At 39.4% G+C, this 21,168-nt stretch overlaps 2 protein-coding genes across 6 annotated transcripts in view; both read right to left on the minus strand.

Moving 5' to 3' along the window:
- Window positions 1–11: 11 nt before the first annotated feature.
- Window positions 12–15,187, minus strand: LOC118213464 (phosphatidate cytidylyltransferase 1-like). 2 transcript variants are annotated; one of them, XM_035392468.1, is made up of 13 exons: window positions 14,840–15,187; window positions 7,079–7,233; window positions 5,840–5,936; window positions 5,225–5,322; window positions 4,731–4,870; window positions 3,497–3,555; window positions 2,744–2,826; window positions 2,379–2,466; window positions 1,750–1,818; window positions 1,406–1,558; window positions 912–1,031; window positions 682–785; window positions 12–368 (listed from the first exon to the last, which is right to left on the minus strand). In XM_035392468.1, the coding sequence occupies exons 1-13, from the start codon at window positions 14,903–14,905 to the stop codon at window positions 233–235; spliced, it is 1,368 nt and encodes a 455-aa protein (XP_035248359.1). In that variant the 5' UTR covers window positions 14,906–15,187; the 3' UTR covers window positions 12–232. The 2 variants fall into 2 exon arrangements, with proteins under 2 accessions (XP_035248359.1, XP_035248360.1); XM_035392469.1 differs by lacking the exon at window positions 14,840–15,187 and having other exon boundaries at window positions 7,060–7,212.
- Window positions 15,188–18,057: 2,870 nt separating this feature from the next.
- LOC118212838 (WD repeat and FYVE domain-containing protein 3) overlaps window positions 18,058–21,168 on the minus strand; it is a 73,290-nt gene continuing 70,179 nt past the window's right edge. For 2 of the 4 annotated variants that reach the window (XM_035391231.1, XM_035391228.1), the window contains exon 65: window positions 18,058–21,080. In XM_035391231.1, coding sequence (XP_035247122.1) covers window positions 20,960–21,080 — 121 coding nt within the window. In that variant the 3' untranslated portion in view covers window positions 18,058–20,959. The remainder of the gene's footprint in view (window positions 21,081–21,168) is intronic. The other 2 variants (XM_035391229.1, XM_035391230.1) reach the window with 1 other exon arrangement.

Below are 21,168 nucleotides of genomic sequence, written 5' to 3' on the forward strand. Positions count from 1 at the left end.
AATAACGAAAATCAATAGAATCTCAGTGTGGCTTCCTGCTGTTTGTATTGTCATGCAAGTTCTACTGTAGCAAGAAGACCGTATGACATCGCCAAGGTGACCCCCGATGTTCGGAGCGGCTGTTTGGTCACTGAGATGATGGAGTCACATGGGGGCTGTGATGAGATGTCATGGGGCCTGACGACCGTGCCCCCCCAGTGCGAGGGGGGACAGGACTGGGCTCTAAGGGGGTTCACTGCTCCTCAGTGTCGGGGGCGGACAGCATGCCCCTCTCTCTGAGGTGCGACTGCAGCAGGTTGAATATGCTGAGCTGCTGCTCCGGCTGCAGCACCAGTAGCTGCTGCAGCACCTTACTGGGGTTTGGGCCCCTGGAAGACAAACAATGAAGTGAGATCCGCCCCTGAACAGAGCAGTGATCAGCCAGCTAGCAGCCTCACAGGTACTACACTGCATGCATTTCACTGGGCTCTAGCAAGTAGCATCAATTGAAACAAGGCAATTTTCCACATATAAGCACATATCTAAACTTGGTGGCCCTGCAAGATTACCTTTCATTTATACTCCATACAAAATTAAGGCCTAATGTCACTGGCTGAGATAACTCTGCCACACCAAGAAGTAAGACTTTAGCAAAATATGAACATAAAACCAGAAAGCTATTTCACGGGTATGATTAATTACCTGATGAAGCTTGTTAAGTAAACATGAACAAAAGTGGCCATCAGGTACTGGCAGTCAAAGCGATCAACGATTCCGCCGTGACCAGGAATTGTGCTGGCAAAATCCTACGGAGAACGAAAGCACGTCACTGCAGCAAGTTTGCACAAAGTCACCGTGGCGGAGGCTGTTTCTGGAGAGGTCCCAAATGGACCGCCCCAACATTCGGCACACGGAGGGTGGCGTGGGCTTACTTTGATTTTGAATGCCCTTTTGAATCCGCTGGCAAAGAAGCCCCCGAAAGGACCGATGAGCGAGGCGAAGGTGGAGAGTGCGACGCTGTGGATCTGAAACGGGTACATGTTCACCGTTTTCTGTGAAGGAAGACAAGACACCCACAGCAACTGTCAGCCATTCAAACTTTCCTGCAATCTGAAGCATGTAGCCTACCTGGGCATAGATCTATAGCTGAACAACACACCGGCATGGCAGTCCAGGCCTATTGTGTACTGTAGGATAATAGGTTTATAGCTGGAGATCTGTGAAGCAGTCAAGCACCTGGACTGTGACAGACAAATATTACTGAAACATTCCACCGCTGGACAGAACCGCACAATCTGATAGCAGCCAATGCCACCATCACAAAATGAACCACACGGCTCGTAATTTAGCTAAGGGAGATGGATGTGTACGGTTCTGTGAGATCAAAAGGCCATGAATCAAACTGTGTGAGGGCCACAGACGTTACCCATCTCAGGACGTCCTGCACCAGGGCGGGGAGGGTGTACTCGTGCATCACGAACAGCTCCGAGGGCTGGCACTCCACCGCGAACCGGTTTGTCTCGCTGTCATACTCCACCGGACACACAAAATACTGGTACTGGGCCAGGAGGTAGGCAAACTGAAAGCAGGGGTACGGGGGATACAATGTGGTTCAGTACATGTATATGTCCCCCAGACTGCAATGAAACCAATAGGAAATCTACTGTATTAGAATATTTAATGAGGAGGAACCAGACAAAGCCCCAGTCATGGTGATGGGAAAGCCCAGACGTGGGTACTGTGCTGTATTTACGATACGATCATACTCACTATGAATCCAAACACGACGGTGCCAAAGAACCCGCCGATGAAACCTTCCCAGGTTTTCTTTGGAGAGAGCTGCAAGGACACGACCACCATACCTTCAGCAGTTCTCAAGAACTTATGTTTTCTGAACTTCAAGAAGTTGAACATATTTAACTGGTCCTTCATTCTTTTTAGTGGTTTCTGTTGCTACAGGGACCCTTTGCACCCTTATGCAAAGGCACTGATACAGAGTACCTTATAGTAACCTAATGTATTTTCTAATTCTTTTGTTGTAACATACCGTACCTTATCTTCGCACCAGACACAGATTTGTGAATAATACCATTCTTTACATACTGTACATTCTGTTCAAATCAGAGCAGACCCTGTATTGATTGAAGGGCCTTGATTGGTTGGAATTACTTTTTCTCTAGGTTAGTTTGTTTAACTGGGCCAAAGAGAGACAGCTGTGTATATTGTATTTGCTGTCACTCTGAAGTAGAATGTATTCCCACTGATTAAATATTTCCTGGACACACAACTATCTGGACATACTTCTGGTAATCTGTGCACAATCTATTGTTATGAAAAAACATAATGTACAGCAACATTTAAATTACTAGATTAAGTGTATTGAAAGGTCTTGTCCTTACCTTAATCAAGGGTGTTCTTCCAAAGAAGAATCCAAAAAGGTAGGCCATGATGTCATTGCAGATCACAATGGATATTGGAACAATAAACCTAAGCAACAAGCAATAATGAAATAATGAAACACTATGGATTGTATGGCCATTGTACAATGTATTTTTAAAAAGCAAATGAATAACACCTAATTATTAAACCAAGCATGTTTCTTGACGTATACCTCATGACTTATTTAGCAGTAATCCAGTTTAAGGTAGAATATTTAATTCAGACAATACTAGTGTGTTATAAAAATGTGTTCACACTGCAGTTGAGTAGTTTCTTTGCTGTTGCTTTGAAAAGGCACATTACAGAGGATTTGATCTCTGCTTACCAGATCATTCCTTCAAACAGATTCTGAATGACGAGGTGTGACTGTGTCACCACAATCAGCAACGTTACATGAGTCCAGGCAAACTGAAACCAAGAAAAACACATACTTCTGTAACAATGGAACGGATCTCGCTAATTAACTGAAGGTAAAATAATAAAATAACGACTGAGAATGATGCAAATATCATCAGAGCAGCAAGAAAAATGCAACACAGTTAGACAAAGGCGGCAGCTGCCAGTGAACCATAGGGAACACACTAAAACAAATGAGACATAGTAATCCACCCAGAGTCACAATAATTTAAATAAACGTGAATAGTAAAGTACTCAAAGCTTCTGAAATTATTAAACGGTAAGAGGGAGCAAATCGCATTAAAGGTTTCTACAACCCATTCAGCAATGGGTAAACTCTATAAATAATAGAATATTTTATGCAAGAAGATTTATTCATTTTTACACAAATCAATGTGGCGTGTCTTAGACCAGGCTATGGGTTCTTTGTGATGAAACCAGTGTGACTTTATCATGTTTTAGGTCATAAGGATGTTGCAAACCTGAGAGCAAATATAAATATCTTTGTTGTGCCATATACTACACAATGTACATACTAGAATGAGTGGGTGGCATACACTATATAGTGTTTGTGATAAGCTTGGGTCCAAAGTCGTTTCTTGCTTTGCCCCCAGTTTGGTGATTGTCAGCATGCAGTTATTTCTGTACGGTTAGTGCTTGTGGTAATTTCATTGATACACACCATGTAAAACTGCAGGCGGTAATGTTTCTTCACTAAACTCAGTACAAACATGCAGAAACCTGCAAAGTGCAACAACAAAAAAACATGCAGTCAGTTTCATTCAGAGGGAACAAAGGGAAGCACAGATCACCCTTTTATGTAATGACTCTGCTCCACGGCATGCTGGCAGTGTGACTGTACTGCCAGCACCTTGGAGCTGCTTGAGACTCAACTGCAGATTCAGCAAGGCCCCAGGCCTGACTCAGTGCACTGTGTCCTTAACCTTGAGCAACACACTGAATTAGAGTGATGATAACTAGACAGGCTTAAATCGGACTTTCAGCTAGGGGTCAGTGCTCTTACATAGGGCAGATTTTATGATTTCTTACTGTCACTAGGCTAAAGCGTTATGGACAGCCAAAATGAGCATCACATACCAAATAATATGCTGTGACAGGAATGAACTGCCTCTGAATGGTGGTTCAGCACATTTGCTGTTATATGATCAAAAATATGTGGTAAAACTGAACTGAACTATCCATTAATAATACAAATTATTACATGAACTGGTCCATAGAGTCCAATCTGCATAACTCTGTGGGCTGAGTTTTCTTACATACTCTGTACTGCTATACTGTTGATCTCAGCATTTTCTGCTTTCAGAACTTTATGTATATATGCTGTAGATTAATCTAAAAGTCCTAGTCAAAGCATTAGAACTCTGAAATGCACAGTATTAATGTTTGATCGTGTTTGTACTGTATATTAAAACTGATTATTTAATTAACATGTGGGTTGATAGACCTCTCACTTAATATACATCAGTGCTGCAACAGTGAATATCAAAGCGAATTTTGTGTATCAGTTATAGGATAATTCTGTGTGAAATCTTTAAACAGTCCAAAAACCATTTTGATTTAAGCACAGATATCCCAAGTGGGTGAGATTTTAACACAATTATCGACATAAGTCATTGAGAACCAAAATTAATTTCATAACCTTTCTACAAATGGGAAAGAAAATATTCCTAATTATTCTGTTATTAATTAAAGGATTTGACCAAAGCAGGCTTTTGATTGGTCTTCTTGTGGCATAACCATACCTAAATACAAACCTCAGGGTCAGTAAATAAGCTATCAGCCTTGACGCTGATGACCGCAGCTGAGCTCCACTCTATCTGACTACAGATCCAGGCAATAAAGTCAGCGAGCGTGTCTTAGCGCAGTGCACCTTCCCCCCGGTCGCCCTTCCTCACCCGCCAAGTACAGGGCAAAGGAAATGAAGCGGTGGTAGCGCGCCAGGAACTGCAGCGGCTCCTCCCTCTGAACCAAAACGCCAAAGTAGTCCGCCAACGTCTCGCCGTAGAAAAAGTAGTTCACGCAAACGAGAAAGTACCTGCGAGCCAAGACAGAGGCGATCACCAAGCCGCTTCTCACAGTGGTTTCTTACCGTCACTCCGCAAAGCCATTATGGACAGCCAAGATGAACACGAAATACCAAATAATATGCCGTGACAGGAACTCATATTCACATACAGGAACTCAACCGTCTGTAAATCTCTCAGTGGTTCAGCACATTCACTAGCATATGATGAGAAATACATGCGCTCCAAAATGTTAAAGTAGCCAAACTGGATGTAGACAGTTTCATTATAAGCAGAAGACATATCTGTCTGCCAGTGCAGGAGGTATGAGTGTGCATTTCCACGGTGAGCAACGGTCAGGTCAGAGACTGAATTACTGCCCTTACCAGCTCAGCGTCCTGAACCAGGGAAGATCGTAGGAGTGGTAAACCTTGTACCCAATGGTAATAATTTCATGGAAGCACTTGATTTGAACCATCATTACCTAAACAGAAACCAAACCAAAAGGATATTTCAACAGCAAATTAAAACAGGAACTTATTTAAAAAGTTTGAGTAGTTCTATCAGTTTATTTTTTATTTTTTTTGAGGACAAAAAGTTATTTAATGTTACATTTCTGAAAATGATATGAAATAAAATGTATAATATAAAAGCAAATGTTAGAGTAAAGAGTCAAGACCTCTTCAGATGTTGAAAAGGTACTCCAGCCAAGATGGCTTACCACACCTGAGAGGGTGGTAAGCCTTCTTTCTACTTTCTACTGAAGATGGGGCACAGACCAGGGAGATTAATATTGCAGTGCCTTTTTGTGAATAGGCACACGTGCCTTTACAGTATGCATATGGGTGTGTGTGTGTGTGTGTGTGTGTACATGTGTATTGAGGAGCATATCCTTTAAGCATTATTGTATGTTTTTGTGTTATTGTGTTTTTTTCTTTTCTCTTTTTTGTACAGGTGAAATAGAATAGAAATAGAATAACAGGACTCTGTAGGAAACATACCACTAGTATTAGCACGATAGGTCCTAAATAAATGATAAGGAAGAATCCGCTGATCATTGTCAGTGACAAAATCCCTCGAACCCACCAGTTTTTCCATCTGTAACAAAATGAATACAAAAAGCAAACACAACAGTAAAGCACATACTTGGATCAGGAAAAGGACCTGATACTGATCAACATCTTGAAATATGTTGTATGAACACCTGTGTGCATTATTCTTTCACTCAGTTCAATGCATTAAAAATGACTAATTTCTCATTTGCATGACATGATGTACCAAAGTCTTCACTTGCCAATGGCATTACAACACAATAAAGAATTTTACACACTTTCTAGAACAGAACTTAACTGAAATTCAGCATTATTCATTCATCAAATTAGGTAGCGAATGATGTTCTGACATTTGCAAGACTTTGCAGCCATTAAAATACAGTTTTCTACCAGAAATAGCAGTAGACAGCCTAATCAATTCAAATAAACTGACATGAATACGAGACATTCTAAGGGTTATCCTTTGCTTCGCCTGCACCCCCATTCTCTCATTCTTTCCCCTGATGCACAGAAAATGAATAGACAAATCTATTTAGCCATGATTATCTGAGCTAAGCAGATTACGTAAGCCCACTTTATGCCTAAAGCTGAATGTTTGTTAAAAAAAATAAAACCATTTAACATCTAAACAGAATGATGTGTATGAGGTCACATCCTCTGCAAAACATCAAAAAACATTTGTCAAAAAACTCGCTGCAGCCAACAGTCCACAACCTAGTTAAACAATCTAGGGGGAAAAAACATGCTACCCAACAGTCCAACAAATGTTATTAGGATATATACCCAATGAGATTTATGTTTATTCAAGATGTACATTATACACATTAAAATTTGTGAAGACCATTGTGGTAAGATTTAATTTTGGTCACATCTTTGGTCACCACAATGCATATTCTTTTCAACAAATTTAAGAAAGTGCGGCATTTTTCTCATTCAGCTAGCACTAAACTAATGCAACTAATGCAACACTGTGCTAGCACTAGACTAATGCAACACTGTGCTAGTACTACTAGACTAATGCAACTAATGCAACACTCTGCTAGTACTACTAGACTAATGCAACTAATGCAACACTGTGCTAGTACTACTAGACTAATGCAACTAATGCAACACTCTGCTAGTACTACTAGACTAATGCAACTAATGCATCACTGTGCTAGAATACTAACCGTTTCAGAGACTGCTCACCTGGAGGACAGTCCTTCCAAAGCTTTGTTGAGGCATTTTGGAGTGTTGTCTACCGATGGTGGCACATCTGGGGTTTCTGCTTTGGAGCCTACCTCTCCATCTCCCTCTCCCTCTGCCTCTCCAGGCAGGCCCAATCTGTCCTCTCCATCTGTCTCCTGCACACACACAAATCTTTAGTTTTAGAGCTTCATATAGTTAGGAAGGAAAGAAAAAAAAAAGTTAAAGCAAGTAAAATTCACAATATGCCTACTTTTTTCCTGATAATACTATTCTGTCCTACCACTAAAAATACATTGATCATGCTAACAAACAAAAATGGCCACAACTGAGGTCACAACTCATTCATTACATTACAGGCATTGGGCAGACGCTCTTATCCAGAGCGACTTACACAACTTTTGCATAGCATTTACACTGAATCCATTTATACAGCTGGATATAGGCTATACTGAAGCAATGCAGGTTAAGTACCTTGCTCAAGGGTATAACGGCAGTGTCCTACCCGGGAATTGAACCTGTGACCTTTAGAACCAGTTCCTTACCCATTATACTACACTGCTATGTGAATTCATGATTCATGATTCCCCAGCCGGGTTAATGAACTGACAGGAGCTCTTGAAGAAATTTAGTCAGAATGAGAATGGCCTTAATCACAGTGAGTCAGATCAAGCCAATCTGAATTTTCAAATGAAAGCGAGAGGATGTCAGATGTGAAAACTTGGCTGCAGTCTTGCCACGATGAAGGATTTACCCTGATATAGGCTATGCCTATACAGTCAAAACGTCAGGGTTTACTGTGAAAGTGGTCAGCATTATCACAGAACTATACACTGCACTGACCATTAGATGGTCATGCAGTCTTCAGAAGTTCAAGTCAAAAATATATTGTTGGCTCACCAGACACCTATGATGGTCTACAGTGACCAAAGTGTTTGTTGTTTACTTTTTACACTTTAAAATGTAGTCTAATAAACGGAGCATTAGCCTATATTTTTCCCTAAATCGCATGGGAACAACAGCTGATTGTAATTCAATGCAGCCCTGTACTGTCTGTGAAATCAGTATCAGAGCTGATTCTTCCAACACTATGGATAAAATAAATCACATCACAGCTATAACTGCCTTTGGTTATGTCTTTCCTTAATTCTACATCACACAAATGTCTGGGTTCTATATGGTGTCAAACTAAGTGTATTTTTAATGCTGGACACAAATTCCCCTAAAGATACTACTGAACGTAACTGAACTGAACAGTCTGGCAAAGAAGGAATAGGCCTATGGGTGGTGTGAAAGCCCTCCTCTGTTCCAGGGATGAGCAAATCCAGAGCTGGACTTCTTAATCGGTTACCGTTTAACACCTAACAAGAAGGAGGTCAAGTTCCCTTCCAGGCAACAGCTCCACTGAAGCAGAAAGGCATGACCCCAGGTAACCAGGAAACATGACAAGCCAGTAATGAGTAATGGCCCCCTACTCTCACAGAATAGATCTTTAAAATGACTGTCCCACATGCAGACAGAGGGAAGACTGTTACACAGTGATTGGCTAAAAAATGTTCTCTCCCTCTCCACCTTAGCTAATGTGTAGTGAGCGTTCTGGCACAAAATGGCTGCCGTGCATCACCCAGGTGGGTGCTACAGATTGGTGGTGGGTGAGGTAAGTTCCCACTCATCACTGTAAAGTACTTTGAGGGTTCAGAAAAGTGTTATACACATGCAATAGTTAATTCATTCATTCATTCAAAAACTTTTGATCTGGCCCAGACCCCTGTCAATGCTAAGATAAGACCCTTTCATACAAAAGCGATATACTAATTATTTATTATTTATTTTATTTTCTTTCAAAATAATGAAAACATTGATGAATAACAGCCATATAATGCGTTACCAAGTGTCTCAAAGATTTAGGCTTAGGCTACTTCTTGCTCCTTGCGTACATCACATCAGACTGGTGCTAAAAAAAATCAGGTGAGCTGGAGGTTATAGCAGCCATTGCTGTGGAGGCAATAACGCCAGACAGAACAGCACAGATTAATCTGAGATAGGGCCTACAGCAACTGTCCAGAATTTCATTCATTCATCAACATTCAGCTTTTCCAGCACAACAGGAGCTGCTGACACTCATGGCAATTTCTCAGACATCAGCAGTTGCAGTGACCCAGCTGTTCGGCTTCACTACAACTGCACGTCTGCCTCAGCTATTGCTGTGTGTCATGAGCACGTTTTTCCAGTGCAGAACTTCACAGCTTCGAAGCATCAGAGCTTCAGGGCTCCTGGAATGCACGGGGTGGGTGGCATCTGGGTATAATGCCGTGGAGGAGAAGAGTTTGGTGATCCTGCATGGTCATGGTTTGAGTATTTAAGCAAAGCTATTTTTGAACCACGGCGCTGTTCTAGCTGGGCACACATGTTGGGAGATCCAGCTTTGAGCCATGCTTGAAGAAGTTGTTGACCTAATTCTGAAACTGTTTCCTTTCAGGGTTTCCTTTCCCAAAAACGTACTAAACGTGGAGCGAAGGTGCGATATAAAATTATACGAGATAAAAGCCCTCAATCCACCACTATAATTAGTGAGTGATACTAAGGTGATTGAAGGTACATTCCTGAAAAAGAAGGGGCAACCTGTGTCAGATTGGGTTCATATTCATGAGCATTACAGAGGTAATCTACTCTTGGGTTTCAGGCTAATGAGGAAGCAACACCTATGAAGCCAATTCTAATGAAATTCTGTAGTGTCTTGTCAATGTCAAAGACCTTCACAGTGTGTGTAATTTCCATAGAGGTTCAGCCCATGGAAATGCTGGATTTAAATGATGGAGTCTGAGAGCATGAGTGGATGACTCATTCAACTCATTTGCACCCTAACCCCTTCCCCCAACACACACACGCACACACACATGCAAGCATAGGTTGATCCTGGTCTAGTATTGCTGTCTGTACTGAACTGTTGTCTGTTTTCTCAGCCCACACAGCAACCAGCAGAAGACGCCTCTGGTGAGAGTGGACTCATTTTAGCCAATCTTTAAGAGAAAGAGTCCAGTTAAAATCACCGCCATGTAAAACATATAGCACACCAGAAGTCAAGGATCATTTTCATAAGAAAATACAAATGCATTCACTTGTCGTGTGGTGTCAGTTGGGGACACAGTGTGGGGTCAGCTTAATTACCATACTTCAGCCATTTAAACTTGCTTAGACAAGGCAAAGCAGCTGGCAAAGTCTCCAACAAACGACATGCAATTCTGACACTCAAATCTAGAATCACAGCTTCAGTGTTGCGGCACTGTCATCCAGAGCCTGCCTTATGTGTCATGTGGAAGACTGAGTTTTTATTTAAAAGCTCAATAGCTGAGAACAGGGCTACACAGACAAAGGTAGGCCTATTAAATAATACTCTACCTTTAATTCTGAGTAATCCTGGAAAGATTCTGCTCATCATAACATCACTGGAATCTGTGATTCACATCATATAGTGTGAATATTGGATCCAATCAATATTTTGGATCCTACTGTATTACTCACATGATGCCTCTCAAACAAGATATTTAACTTTGACTCAGTCACATTGAGTTTGCATAGATATAACAACAAATAATTCCCAACTCCTTTTTCACCTTGCATGTCAATAGGTGACAGTTTAAAGCAGCAACATTCACTGAACAGAAGTGATTTGCTGACCTGCTGAGGGACTTGGTAGAGAATTGGGATTTGGCTCAGAAGTCTTTTTTCACCAACATACAACAACCAGGCCTTTTACAAATGTAAGCATGATCAGTAATAACCATGCATGCCATGAAATAGCCTATGTCAAGTGAAAACCCAGAGAAGCATTTTTCAGTACAAGAAAACACAGCTTTCTCCCTGTGGCTGAAAGCATCACAACCTTGAAAAATCAGGGGATAAAACAGCCACTCCAGGTAATCAAATGCTTGCTTACTTACTTCAGACAGCAGTAATCCCTACAGAGAACAAGGATGAGGTAAGCATCGCTTGGGCCTGTCCCACACCACCATTACTCTTATACGCAATAACTGTCTAATAAACACTAGCGACCACAATTAACCATCTGTGGGGTGTGCATCATGCACAGCCGGCTTGATTATACAGTAGAGTGGATGCAGCCTTGCAGCTCAGAAGGCCATTTAAATGCTTTGCTTCTGTGGCAAAAAAAAGGCCTATAATTAGGAATTCTAACTTGTGCAGCAGCGCTCTGAACTTGGCTGATGACAGCCAAAGCTATGCAGGATGGACTTTGGATGCCATTTAGCCCTAGTAAGCTGCTGGAACCAAGCAACAAAATCCACTGTGCAAAGGATAAGATAGCACAATGCATTGTGTGTTTCTGGGCAGAGAGAAAGAGAGCTTATGTTCAGCAGGCCAGGCTTTCTAAAGAGCATGGTGGACAGACCACTCTCTCCCTCTCTCTCTCAGAAAGATATCTGGTTACATCAAAAGGATTGTACATATAAAATGCAGCCTGATCAATTCAGAATTATGAATAGTATAAATTTATGGACAATGTAAAAAATGTTTTCCCTTAATTTACATATGTTGGAGGTAAAGAAGCCATTGACTGCAAAAACATCCCCTAGAAAAATAAGAATAATAATAAAAAAACAAAAATAAAAAAAAACAGTAAAATGAGCATCTACCGGCATTGTAACAACAAGGAACTGCTTGCTGTTGTTTCTGTAATGTCAACTGCATCTATACTTCGGTAACTGGCTTGAGCAAAAAATCCCACATTACAAAGTGACATCTTTGTTGGGGTTCAGATGATGTCAGGTTAAACTCAGGAAGTGAAAGAGACACTTTGCCTTCATGGTCATGACCAACAAAAACGGCAGAAACAGACCTCACATCCTGAACCATGGCTATTAACTAAACAAACAGAAGATAACAAAATATCCCAATCATGACAGTACAATATATAAAAAACATCATAACAATGGACAAAAAACAGATCTATTGTAATAAAATGAAGGACAATTTGCTAATTTATTATGATGCAGCAGTAGCACCAACAGGGTAGGCCTGTTGACAATGCTCAAATTTCCACATTTCACGCGCCACATTTACTTTGCCAATTATCAACACGATTAGCACGTTAGCTTACTTTTAGGTGACTACCGTTTAAGCTCAAACGTCAATACCAGTGAGTTCAATTATCATGGTAGCTTGTTTATGTAGCTCCCTTGTGCACTCAGGTCCCATTGAAATGAATGCTCAAAGTCTTCCCAGGAAGTCTGAAATCCCATGATACTATTTTAAGAGCTGTGATTTGGCGCTTTGTGCACTGAGAGAATTGGGTTTCTGTTGAGTCCCTGACGTTACAGGACCTCTGCTTGTCCGTATATTTCAGTTCATTCCAGTCCACTTATTTTCAAATAGCGTACCATGTGAAATGCATTCACTTGTCATGTGGTGTCAGTTGGGGACACAGTGTAGGGTCAGCTTAATTCATTTAGGGTAAGACCAATTCATTTGGCTGGCGATTCAGATAACATGGATAGTTCCACTTCACAATAACCATTTAGCCGAAGATCAATGTGATCAGGTTAAATCCACTTGAACGTCAAAAATAAAGGCTAAACCTGCCCAGCCAGTTTGTAAAAGCATTTAAAAGGGAATCAAGGAAGTAAAAGGTGGTAGACAACTATCTGTCTGGTACCTTTGCAAAAAGATGAATTATTGTAAATGGAGGAGAAAACACAACTGAGATTGCAGCCACATTGCAAACAGTAAATCTGAACTATTATTAAAATCTTAGTTCTATTACTTTTTGCTAAATAAGACAATATTTCCAATGAGGCAAGACTGTTTAACTCATCAGAAGATTTGCCAATGGGGTAAGATAATTTCACTTGTCAAGCAAACAGTAACTCAAAACAAGCTATAAAAAAGATTAAAGTCTCATTACATTGTTAAAACGTTTGTTAAGACACTTTTTTTGCACTGCAGAATTTATCCTACTGTACTGTGCGCCCTTCTTAATAGATCATGTGTAATATGACGTGGCAACTACTTTTTGAACTATGCACCATGAACAGTACAATTTAGACATCATTGGTAGCCTTTCAGACATAATTATTTTGTCAAAATTTCCTCATACAACCTAAAACTATCAAGTATTTTTTGGAAGATAATGCATAGACAATGGCATGGAGAATATTACTTTAGCTATTCAGTAAGCAAATCCATTTACTAGACTCTGTGAAGACATCAAATGCACACACACACACACACACACACGTTGTTTGTGAGTTCTGCACCATTTTAATGGGTCCACCATTAAGGTACCGCCAGTTTTTAATAGGGAGAATGTGTGATGTGATTGGTTGCGCCAACATAAAATCAGCTACAGTACACAGCATATCTATTCCTGCACTGATGTAGTGAAATAACCTGGATGTGTTGCCATGGTTGGATTTTAGCTTAGTCTTGTGTAACCACAAAGTCAGAATTTGCTATGAGCTTATCTCATTGTGCACACTTGGGGGGAAATGTCCAGGCACATTTGAATACAAATGTATCACTGGTTTTAATCATACCCATACATACCCAAAGTTATGAGAAAAGCAAGCTTCATTCACCAACACTAGTTTTTAATTGAGTTGGTACCCAATCAGAACTGTTTTGTAGATGCTGTTAGCATTATCAGATGTGGACACTTGTCAGTTGTGGTTACAGTAATACAAACCTTTTTTTTAAATCATGAATTTGGAAGAGTTAAAAACATTTGTGGAGAGCCTCTGTTTTCAAATACAAGGATCAGGAATGACAAACATATCTAAACAAGATAACCATCAATGGGACGATAACACATAGCATGGCCCATCGTGATTATTCGTTGTGAGTAAGTTACGCCTTTAGGCACATGTTTATTGAATTCGCAAACTCCTTATTTGGAACCGAAGGGAGGGGCAACCTTTGTACTCTCGATTGTCACACAGTACAACCTGTCTAGGAAACCAGTCAAACAACATTTCAAAACAAGAACTGAATGCTCCTTTTAAATGTACGCTTTTAAATGTAAAAAACGTAACTATGGCAGGCTAAGTAAATGTCTTGTTCTACGCTAAATACATTTATTTGCCAAATTAATACTTTTGGTGATGAAGGCTGCCACTCTAGTCTTGTCTCACTCTAAGCACCAATGGAATGCAATATTTTGAGAAGCTACCTGGAGGTACGCTGTTACTTCCTTGTTCGCATATCTAACCGGACGATTTGTCCTAATGTAGGCTATTTCTTTTTTTTCTTTTAACAGAGAAAGGCATATATTTATGCACACGGCTGTATTCACTCGCCAAAATGAAAGCAGATTACGGTAATTCAGGATTAGTTGCAGTCTATATATTTCACACTTAACTGGCAACATCGCTATTTTTGCCAGATGAGCCACTAAAGACTAATCTTATAAAAATCTAATTTAGTGTTACAACTGTCAATGAAGTTGGCTAGCTTTAAAAAAAAAAAAAAAGAGGTTTTTAGCAGCGAATAATAAAAAAAATCGTAAAATCCCAAATACCTGAGAAACACAATGTTTTGGGCTAGACTAGCTACCAACAGCACTGCAGTGTCCGCGCACTGGACTGCTCGGCACAACTGAGCGTTTGACAAGCTCACTTGCTAGCTCATTAGCTAGTTAGCTAACCCCCAGAAGATGTAAAACTCTTCCTTTCAAAAACGCATTATACTTGTTTAAAATGACAAAAGACACTTTATCCCAGAGCGTACAGTACGCATATATCCTTATTTTACCTTGTCAATGATGTTTTCTGTACTGTCAAGGTCCCCGCCTCTTCCTCGCTTTCTGAGCTCAGTCATTTCTCCGTAGCTAGCTAGCTAGCTGGGAAGCTAGCTATAATAATTCCGCGCACGGCACAAGCCCCAGAAAAGAGCAGTTTGTGATTAATAACAGCCGTAGTACTCCGGCTAGCTAACTGGTAACATTAAAATGCTGACAGAGCATTGAATATCCCGGCTTGAGCGGTTGCAGAGAACTGTCAAGAGCACAATACTTTCAGCTGCCCACTGAGAGGAATGCGTGCGTTTGTGTTTATAACCGCAAGAGCAGCTCAGCCTGCAGGGTCAGTGCTGCAGAATCTCGCTCTCGCTCCCCCCCCCCCCCCCCCCATCTCTCTCTCTCTCTCTCTCTCTCTCTCTCTCTCTCTCTCTCTCTCTCTCTCTCTCTCTCTCTCATCACCCACACACACACACACACACTCTTATGACGCAATTGCTTATAGTTCAACCTTGCCCAGGCGAGCTCCGCAGTGACCGACCCCCGAAGCAACACTTGACTATTCATATGCTGAAATGCTGTTGTAGTAAATACCATAGTGTCAGTACAGGCTAGCAAATTCTCCTCCAGAAAACAGCAGTCATTCTTAACTACTTCAGAGTCAGACAGGTAGGGTAAGCGTGTTGGCATGAGTTTGATTTCATTTTCAATGAGCTGTATGCTAGATTCCTAAATACAATTTTAATTTAAAGTTTTGATGCTATGCAGCACGTATTTTGTTTAATTCAACTTAGTTGCCTATTTTTTCTGTTGTTGAAGCCATGCCTCTGTATAACAAGTTGGTTGTTGAAATTATTCTCAAGGTCTTGGAGGACAGACTAACAGTTCATAAATGGTAGAAGGGGAACCTCTCATACTTCATCAGAGAAAGTTTCTAGTTGTACTACAGTTTTCCTGAAATGAAAGTGACAGAGTGTGTCACATGAACATGGTAGAACACGTTCAGAACATACTACCTGGTTGTTTCGCTTATAGGCCTACTTCTTACTGTGAATATTCATGTTGAAGTGTTTAAAAATGTAGGTAACGTTGAAGTAATACAAATTCTCAATTAGCCTATGTGAATTCACAAAGTCCCATCTAAACTGCCTGACAAATATTTGTGTATTCAACCCCTTGTGATAAAGTAGCAAATGAAAAGAAGACAAATGCTAAACTACAGTTTACACAGTTGATTTCCATGATAGAATGTAGAATGTGTTCATAAAATGTAGATCGCTGTGTTCATTTCTGAAATGCCACATCATTTCTTAAAATGACAATAAAATAAACCAGTTTAGTTTCTGTTTGATCTCAGGGAAATCTGAAGGTCATATTTAGTGCATTCTGTTTATGATTCATTATTTTGTAAAGTTGCCAAAACAACATCCAATTGCGGAAATGGGGGGGGTGGGGGTGGGGGGGTGGGAAGTGACTAATTTACCATGAGCCGAGTGGGTTCCACCGTGAGTCCATAAAACACCCTTTCTGTTGTTCCTGGCACAATAATTAGCACCAGAGTTCCCAGGCTAGCTTCTGTCGTGATCCTTTGGCAATTACGTTTATCTGTGATATCCAGCGCACTCAGTTAAAAGAATTGTGCAATTATTAAATAAATTTTAAAAAAACACAATAACAACAAATGCAAAATATTAAAGAATAAACAATAAATGATAAATGATCAACATTTGTCATTGAGTGCCTGATGTCACCATCCATCTCAATAATCGTCTCACTGACTGGTTATGTTGTGAAACTACAGTACCAGTTATGACTGGATGGTGACAAAGCACACCACACCCTTCATAGATAGTGTTTCCAACGTTCACTGAATTCATTTTAATGACAGTAGTGATACTGAGGATGATAATGTGAACAAATTGTTCTGTATAATTAAATGTTGTCTTGTGAAAAGCTTTGATTTTTAAAATGGGTTTCCATGTTGCATAATATATAATAAACGGGCAACTTGACAACAAATATAACAATAATATATTCACATTTTAATAACGCCTACCCTCACTGTTACGTTGTTACACATTTTGTGATTCATGTTTATTTAGGGAATTTATATCTACTCAATGGGTTCTTCAGCTGCAGCAATATGTGATCCATTCTGTGCTATTAGGGAGACCACTCCAGTTGGAACATAATTCTCTGTATAATCAACAAGTAACCTGAACCTCATTGTGCATTGCCTATTGAACAAATGCTTCTGCACCATATTCCATGCTTCTTGGTTTTACAGAGTCACTGACTAAAATGAGGTCCCTGACCCACACAAACCTACTTCAGAGCCCAATATTTATTATTCATCTATATTTGCTTCACAAATGATGGTATCCCTGGTGACCAAACAAGGGGTTATTATTATTATTATTATTTTTTTTTTTTACATACGATTTATTTATGTAACGGCAGCAACTGAAGTGCCTTGATCAGAGGTATAACTGTATCCTGCCCTGGAACTGAACTTAATGGTTATAAGGACCATTCAATAATCATCCATGTACACTGCTGCCCTACTTTTCAGGACAATGTAGATTTTCCCATGCTATCTGAATATTTGAGAAATTTGTTCACAAAGGAAGCTCCCTGCAAATACTATACATTATAAGACATTTTGGATAAGGATGACTGCATAGCGACTACTTTTTACGACTAGTAAAAATAATTTCAGATGTCTTAATATTAATGCAGTTGTTCCGCTTGTTGACCCTGGTACTAGTTTTCCCTTGTGCATTTGATGTTTGCTGTTGCTAAGACATTGCTTCCATGGGAACCCCAGGTAATGTAGTACAGTGCATTCATCAGATCACCATCATCCACATTAAAAGCACAAAAATGCATCGTATCAACCATTAATTCATTTGAAAAATCTACATTTCCTTACAAGTTAATTTATTAGTCTTTTTTCAAGCTAAGCAGGTTGTCATTTTCCTTGAGTACAAGAAGAGTTCTCCATAAAATGATTTCAATAGCAATGGTTGTAATTTATTATTGCATGCATTATTACATGATACTATTAGCCAATATTAAGCCAGTGTGACATAAAAAAATATTTATTATACAGTATATTTCTCTGGGTCATGTGGTGTAAGACTAAGATACTCTGAGCTATGCAATGTCGATATACTAGGAAAAACCCTGGATATGTTGAAAACTCATTAATAAATGAAAGAAGCAGACCAGGATGTTCTTGGTGGTAAATAGCAGGACTTTTTAATTGAAATTTAAAAAAAAAGTTAAATACCAGATCTATTGCATTAAAGTTACACATTTTTGTTGGGTTATTCTACTTTCTGATTCTGTAGTTGTTTTGAAGACAAATATACAATGAATGAACATTCAGCTATCACAGATTGCACATTAGATACTGTTGTAATGCAGTCTAGCACAAGACCACCAAAAATAATCAAAAAATTTCCTCAGTCCATTTTTCTTATATTGTACAAAATTCCACCCTTTCCATTTAATGTACTCTGGTCGTTGCTGTACATAGTGTTTTTTTTTTCTTTCTTCTTTTTAGGGCTAAAGTAATTAGTTAATGCCGTACGGAATGAAACCAACAAAATAAAATGTACATTGCACTGACACAGAAAGTCAGCCATTGTTAATTGATATGTAACAAAAGTAACAAAACCTGCTGAAATTATAATAATAAAAATGTTAAAAACCAAAGTAATTGCATAAATACTTTATACAGTTCATTTTCTGTAAAGAAATGCAATGTTGATGATGGCACTTGAAATGAAAATGCATTTGATTAATTTGTGGTTCCTTAGAGTCTATACATCAGAAGGTGCAAAAAAAAAACAAAAAAAAACCCAAAAACAAAACAAACCTCAGATCAATGTTGCCATCTCATTTTGGAAGCTGCCAATCAACAGCATGTCCAATCAATTTGATGTTATGATTGTAGGCAAGATATATATACAGTACATGAATAACAATAATGATGAGTATACACTATGAGGAGGGAAGGTAGTAATGCCTAAGTCTGTACATAGGAAAAGGACTACTGCATTTCACGTGGGACAAAATGTGTAGGAAAATATTTCACGTCTGACTGTAAAACATAAGCCGAAAAAGTTTTACGTGTTAAAGCAGCATTTAAATGTACTTGTTGCCCACAGTACCAAAGACAGATGACAGTTAAGGAGAAAGGGAGGAAAAAAAGGTTTATGATGAACAATTGCACATCTCACTTTGACTCCAATTTCAGATTTCGTTCACATGATGAAACCTAAATTTATGTGGCACTATTTCAATTTAGGTGAGGAAGAAATCAAAACCTACGGGAAATGTCTAATTTGTCATATGAAATATAAAATCAATAGACACATAAGGTTATGATAATCCACTTATGCATTCCATGCATTCCCACAGCACTGGACATTACGAAATTATGTGAAGATGCACCTCTTAGGGGCAAATCATAACAAGTACGTACATTAAAAAGTGTCTAAAAGTATACTTACATTTCCCCCAGAAAAATACAGGAGAAAGCACTGTTCTTTGGACATTAATTGCAACGACCTAATTGTTACTTTGTTACATATACATCCTTAAAACCCAATGTAAACAGACAGAACGATAATATTTTGCACATGCACGGTAGTTGTTAATCATATAAGCAAAACAGGCGAACAATCCCTTGTTTGACTGTGTCAACAGTGGTATACAGTGACGTTACACAATGCCCAGTGGTTTTGGTAACCAAATGTCGGTCTGACACATTCTTTCACTCTCACTCTCTCTCTTTCTCTCTCTCTCACTCTCACACACACGCGCGCACATTTACTTTATAAATGAGCACTCTGGAATTACATTAACACTGATGACAAAACTGCATTCATTGTGCATGAAACATGATATGATGAAAGACAAAAGAGTTTAATGATATGTTCAGTGGAGCAGCTTGTGGTCATAAAGATGTAAATCCCTATTTGCATATCTATTACCATATCAGAGACAACAGGTTGAGCATGGTTGAGCATGCAAAACAATTGATATGTGCTAGGATTCTAAATTTATTTTTGATCATGTGATGCTTCTATAATGGTAATTTGAGCTGACTTGGAAAGTGCTGTAGTATTTCTTCCCTGAAACACTACATCAGTGGTTCTTCTACCATTGAATGGTGAAACACGATTGGATGAATTTGAATGCTGAATCTGAATGAATGAATCTGCTCTTAGGCACTATTGCCATCACGATCCCATTTGCCTTTGTGTTTTGCACAGAACCCTTTAACGAAGTTTGATTTCCTTCCGTAACCTTAAATGAAGGCAAACTAAGTCATGTGCATCTAAACTGTAAGCAAAATTGAATAGTATCATCATAATTAGAAAGCAATCACACCTTAAAGGCAAGTAGTTTTTACAGTAATCATTAAACTGAAAGTAAAATGAATATTCAACTTGTTCCTTAAAACTATGAAGACTTTTCGACTGTAATCAAGTCTTTGTTTGTAGGCCACAACATATTGATACTGTGGGCAACACATTAACAAAATACATATTGTAAACAAAAAACCTTTTAAAATAGTAATTGCATTTAATCCTTTTTAGACAAGCTATTCATTTTATTTAACATTCATCGTCCCCCCTCTCCATTTGACATTGACTGAACACTTTCTCTTTAAAGCCAAGAGTGAATCCTCACGATTCCTATTAACAGGCAGAATCATTTTCAATAGTTTTGTTTTCTGTTGGAGTTAAAAAGGCCATTGTATTTATTTACAATATAAACAATTTCATCATACTTCTAAAGGAGGCCTTTACATACCGTAAATCTAAAAAAAAAGTTCTTGATCTAAAAAGCCTGTGGTTTGAAGTTTAGTGGACGTTAACAGAAAGACTGCAAAAACAAGGGGAGGAAAAAAAAGGGAAAAAAAGAAAAGAAAAAAAAAACAGATCAAAAGCTACTGGATTATTAAGAATCCTTTTTCCCCCACTGCCCAGTCCCCATCATGCTTATCTGCAACACACAAAACATTGAACAGGCTTTCTGCAGTGATCCCTTCTTCTAAAGCAGTGCTTTTACACATGGTACAGAGAAATACAGGAGGTGTGAGAGCGACCGTTGGGGAAGGGCTAGTTTCTGGGGCCTTCCTCTGAGCCGCGCTCGTGCTGCAGGTTGTAGTAACAGTTCTGACAAACCCTGACGGGGGAGGAGATCTTCAGCCGCATGATCTCCGACTGGAAGCGGCTGCACCTGGAGAAAGAGAGTGCGGGTCCGTCGTTAACTCTGGAGCTCCGTGCGACAACAGAGGGCATTGTGGGAAGGGAGCAGTGTCCGTGCA

The sequence above is a fragment of the Anguilla anguilla genome, chromosome 14 (genome assembly GCF_013347855.1).
Source record: "Anguilla anguilla isolate fAngAng1 chromosome 14, fAngAng1.pri, whole genome shotgun sequence".
Classification (NCBI taxonomy): Eukaryota; Metazoa; Chordata; class Actinopteri; order Anguilliformes; family Anguillidae; genus Anguilla; species Anguilla anguilla.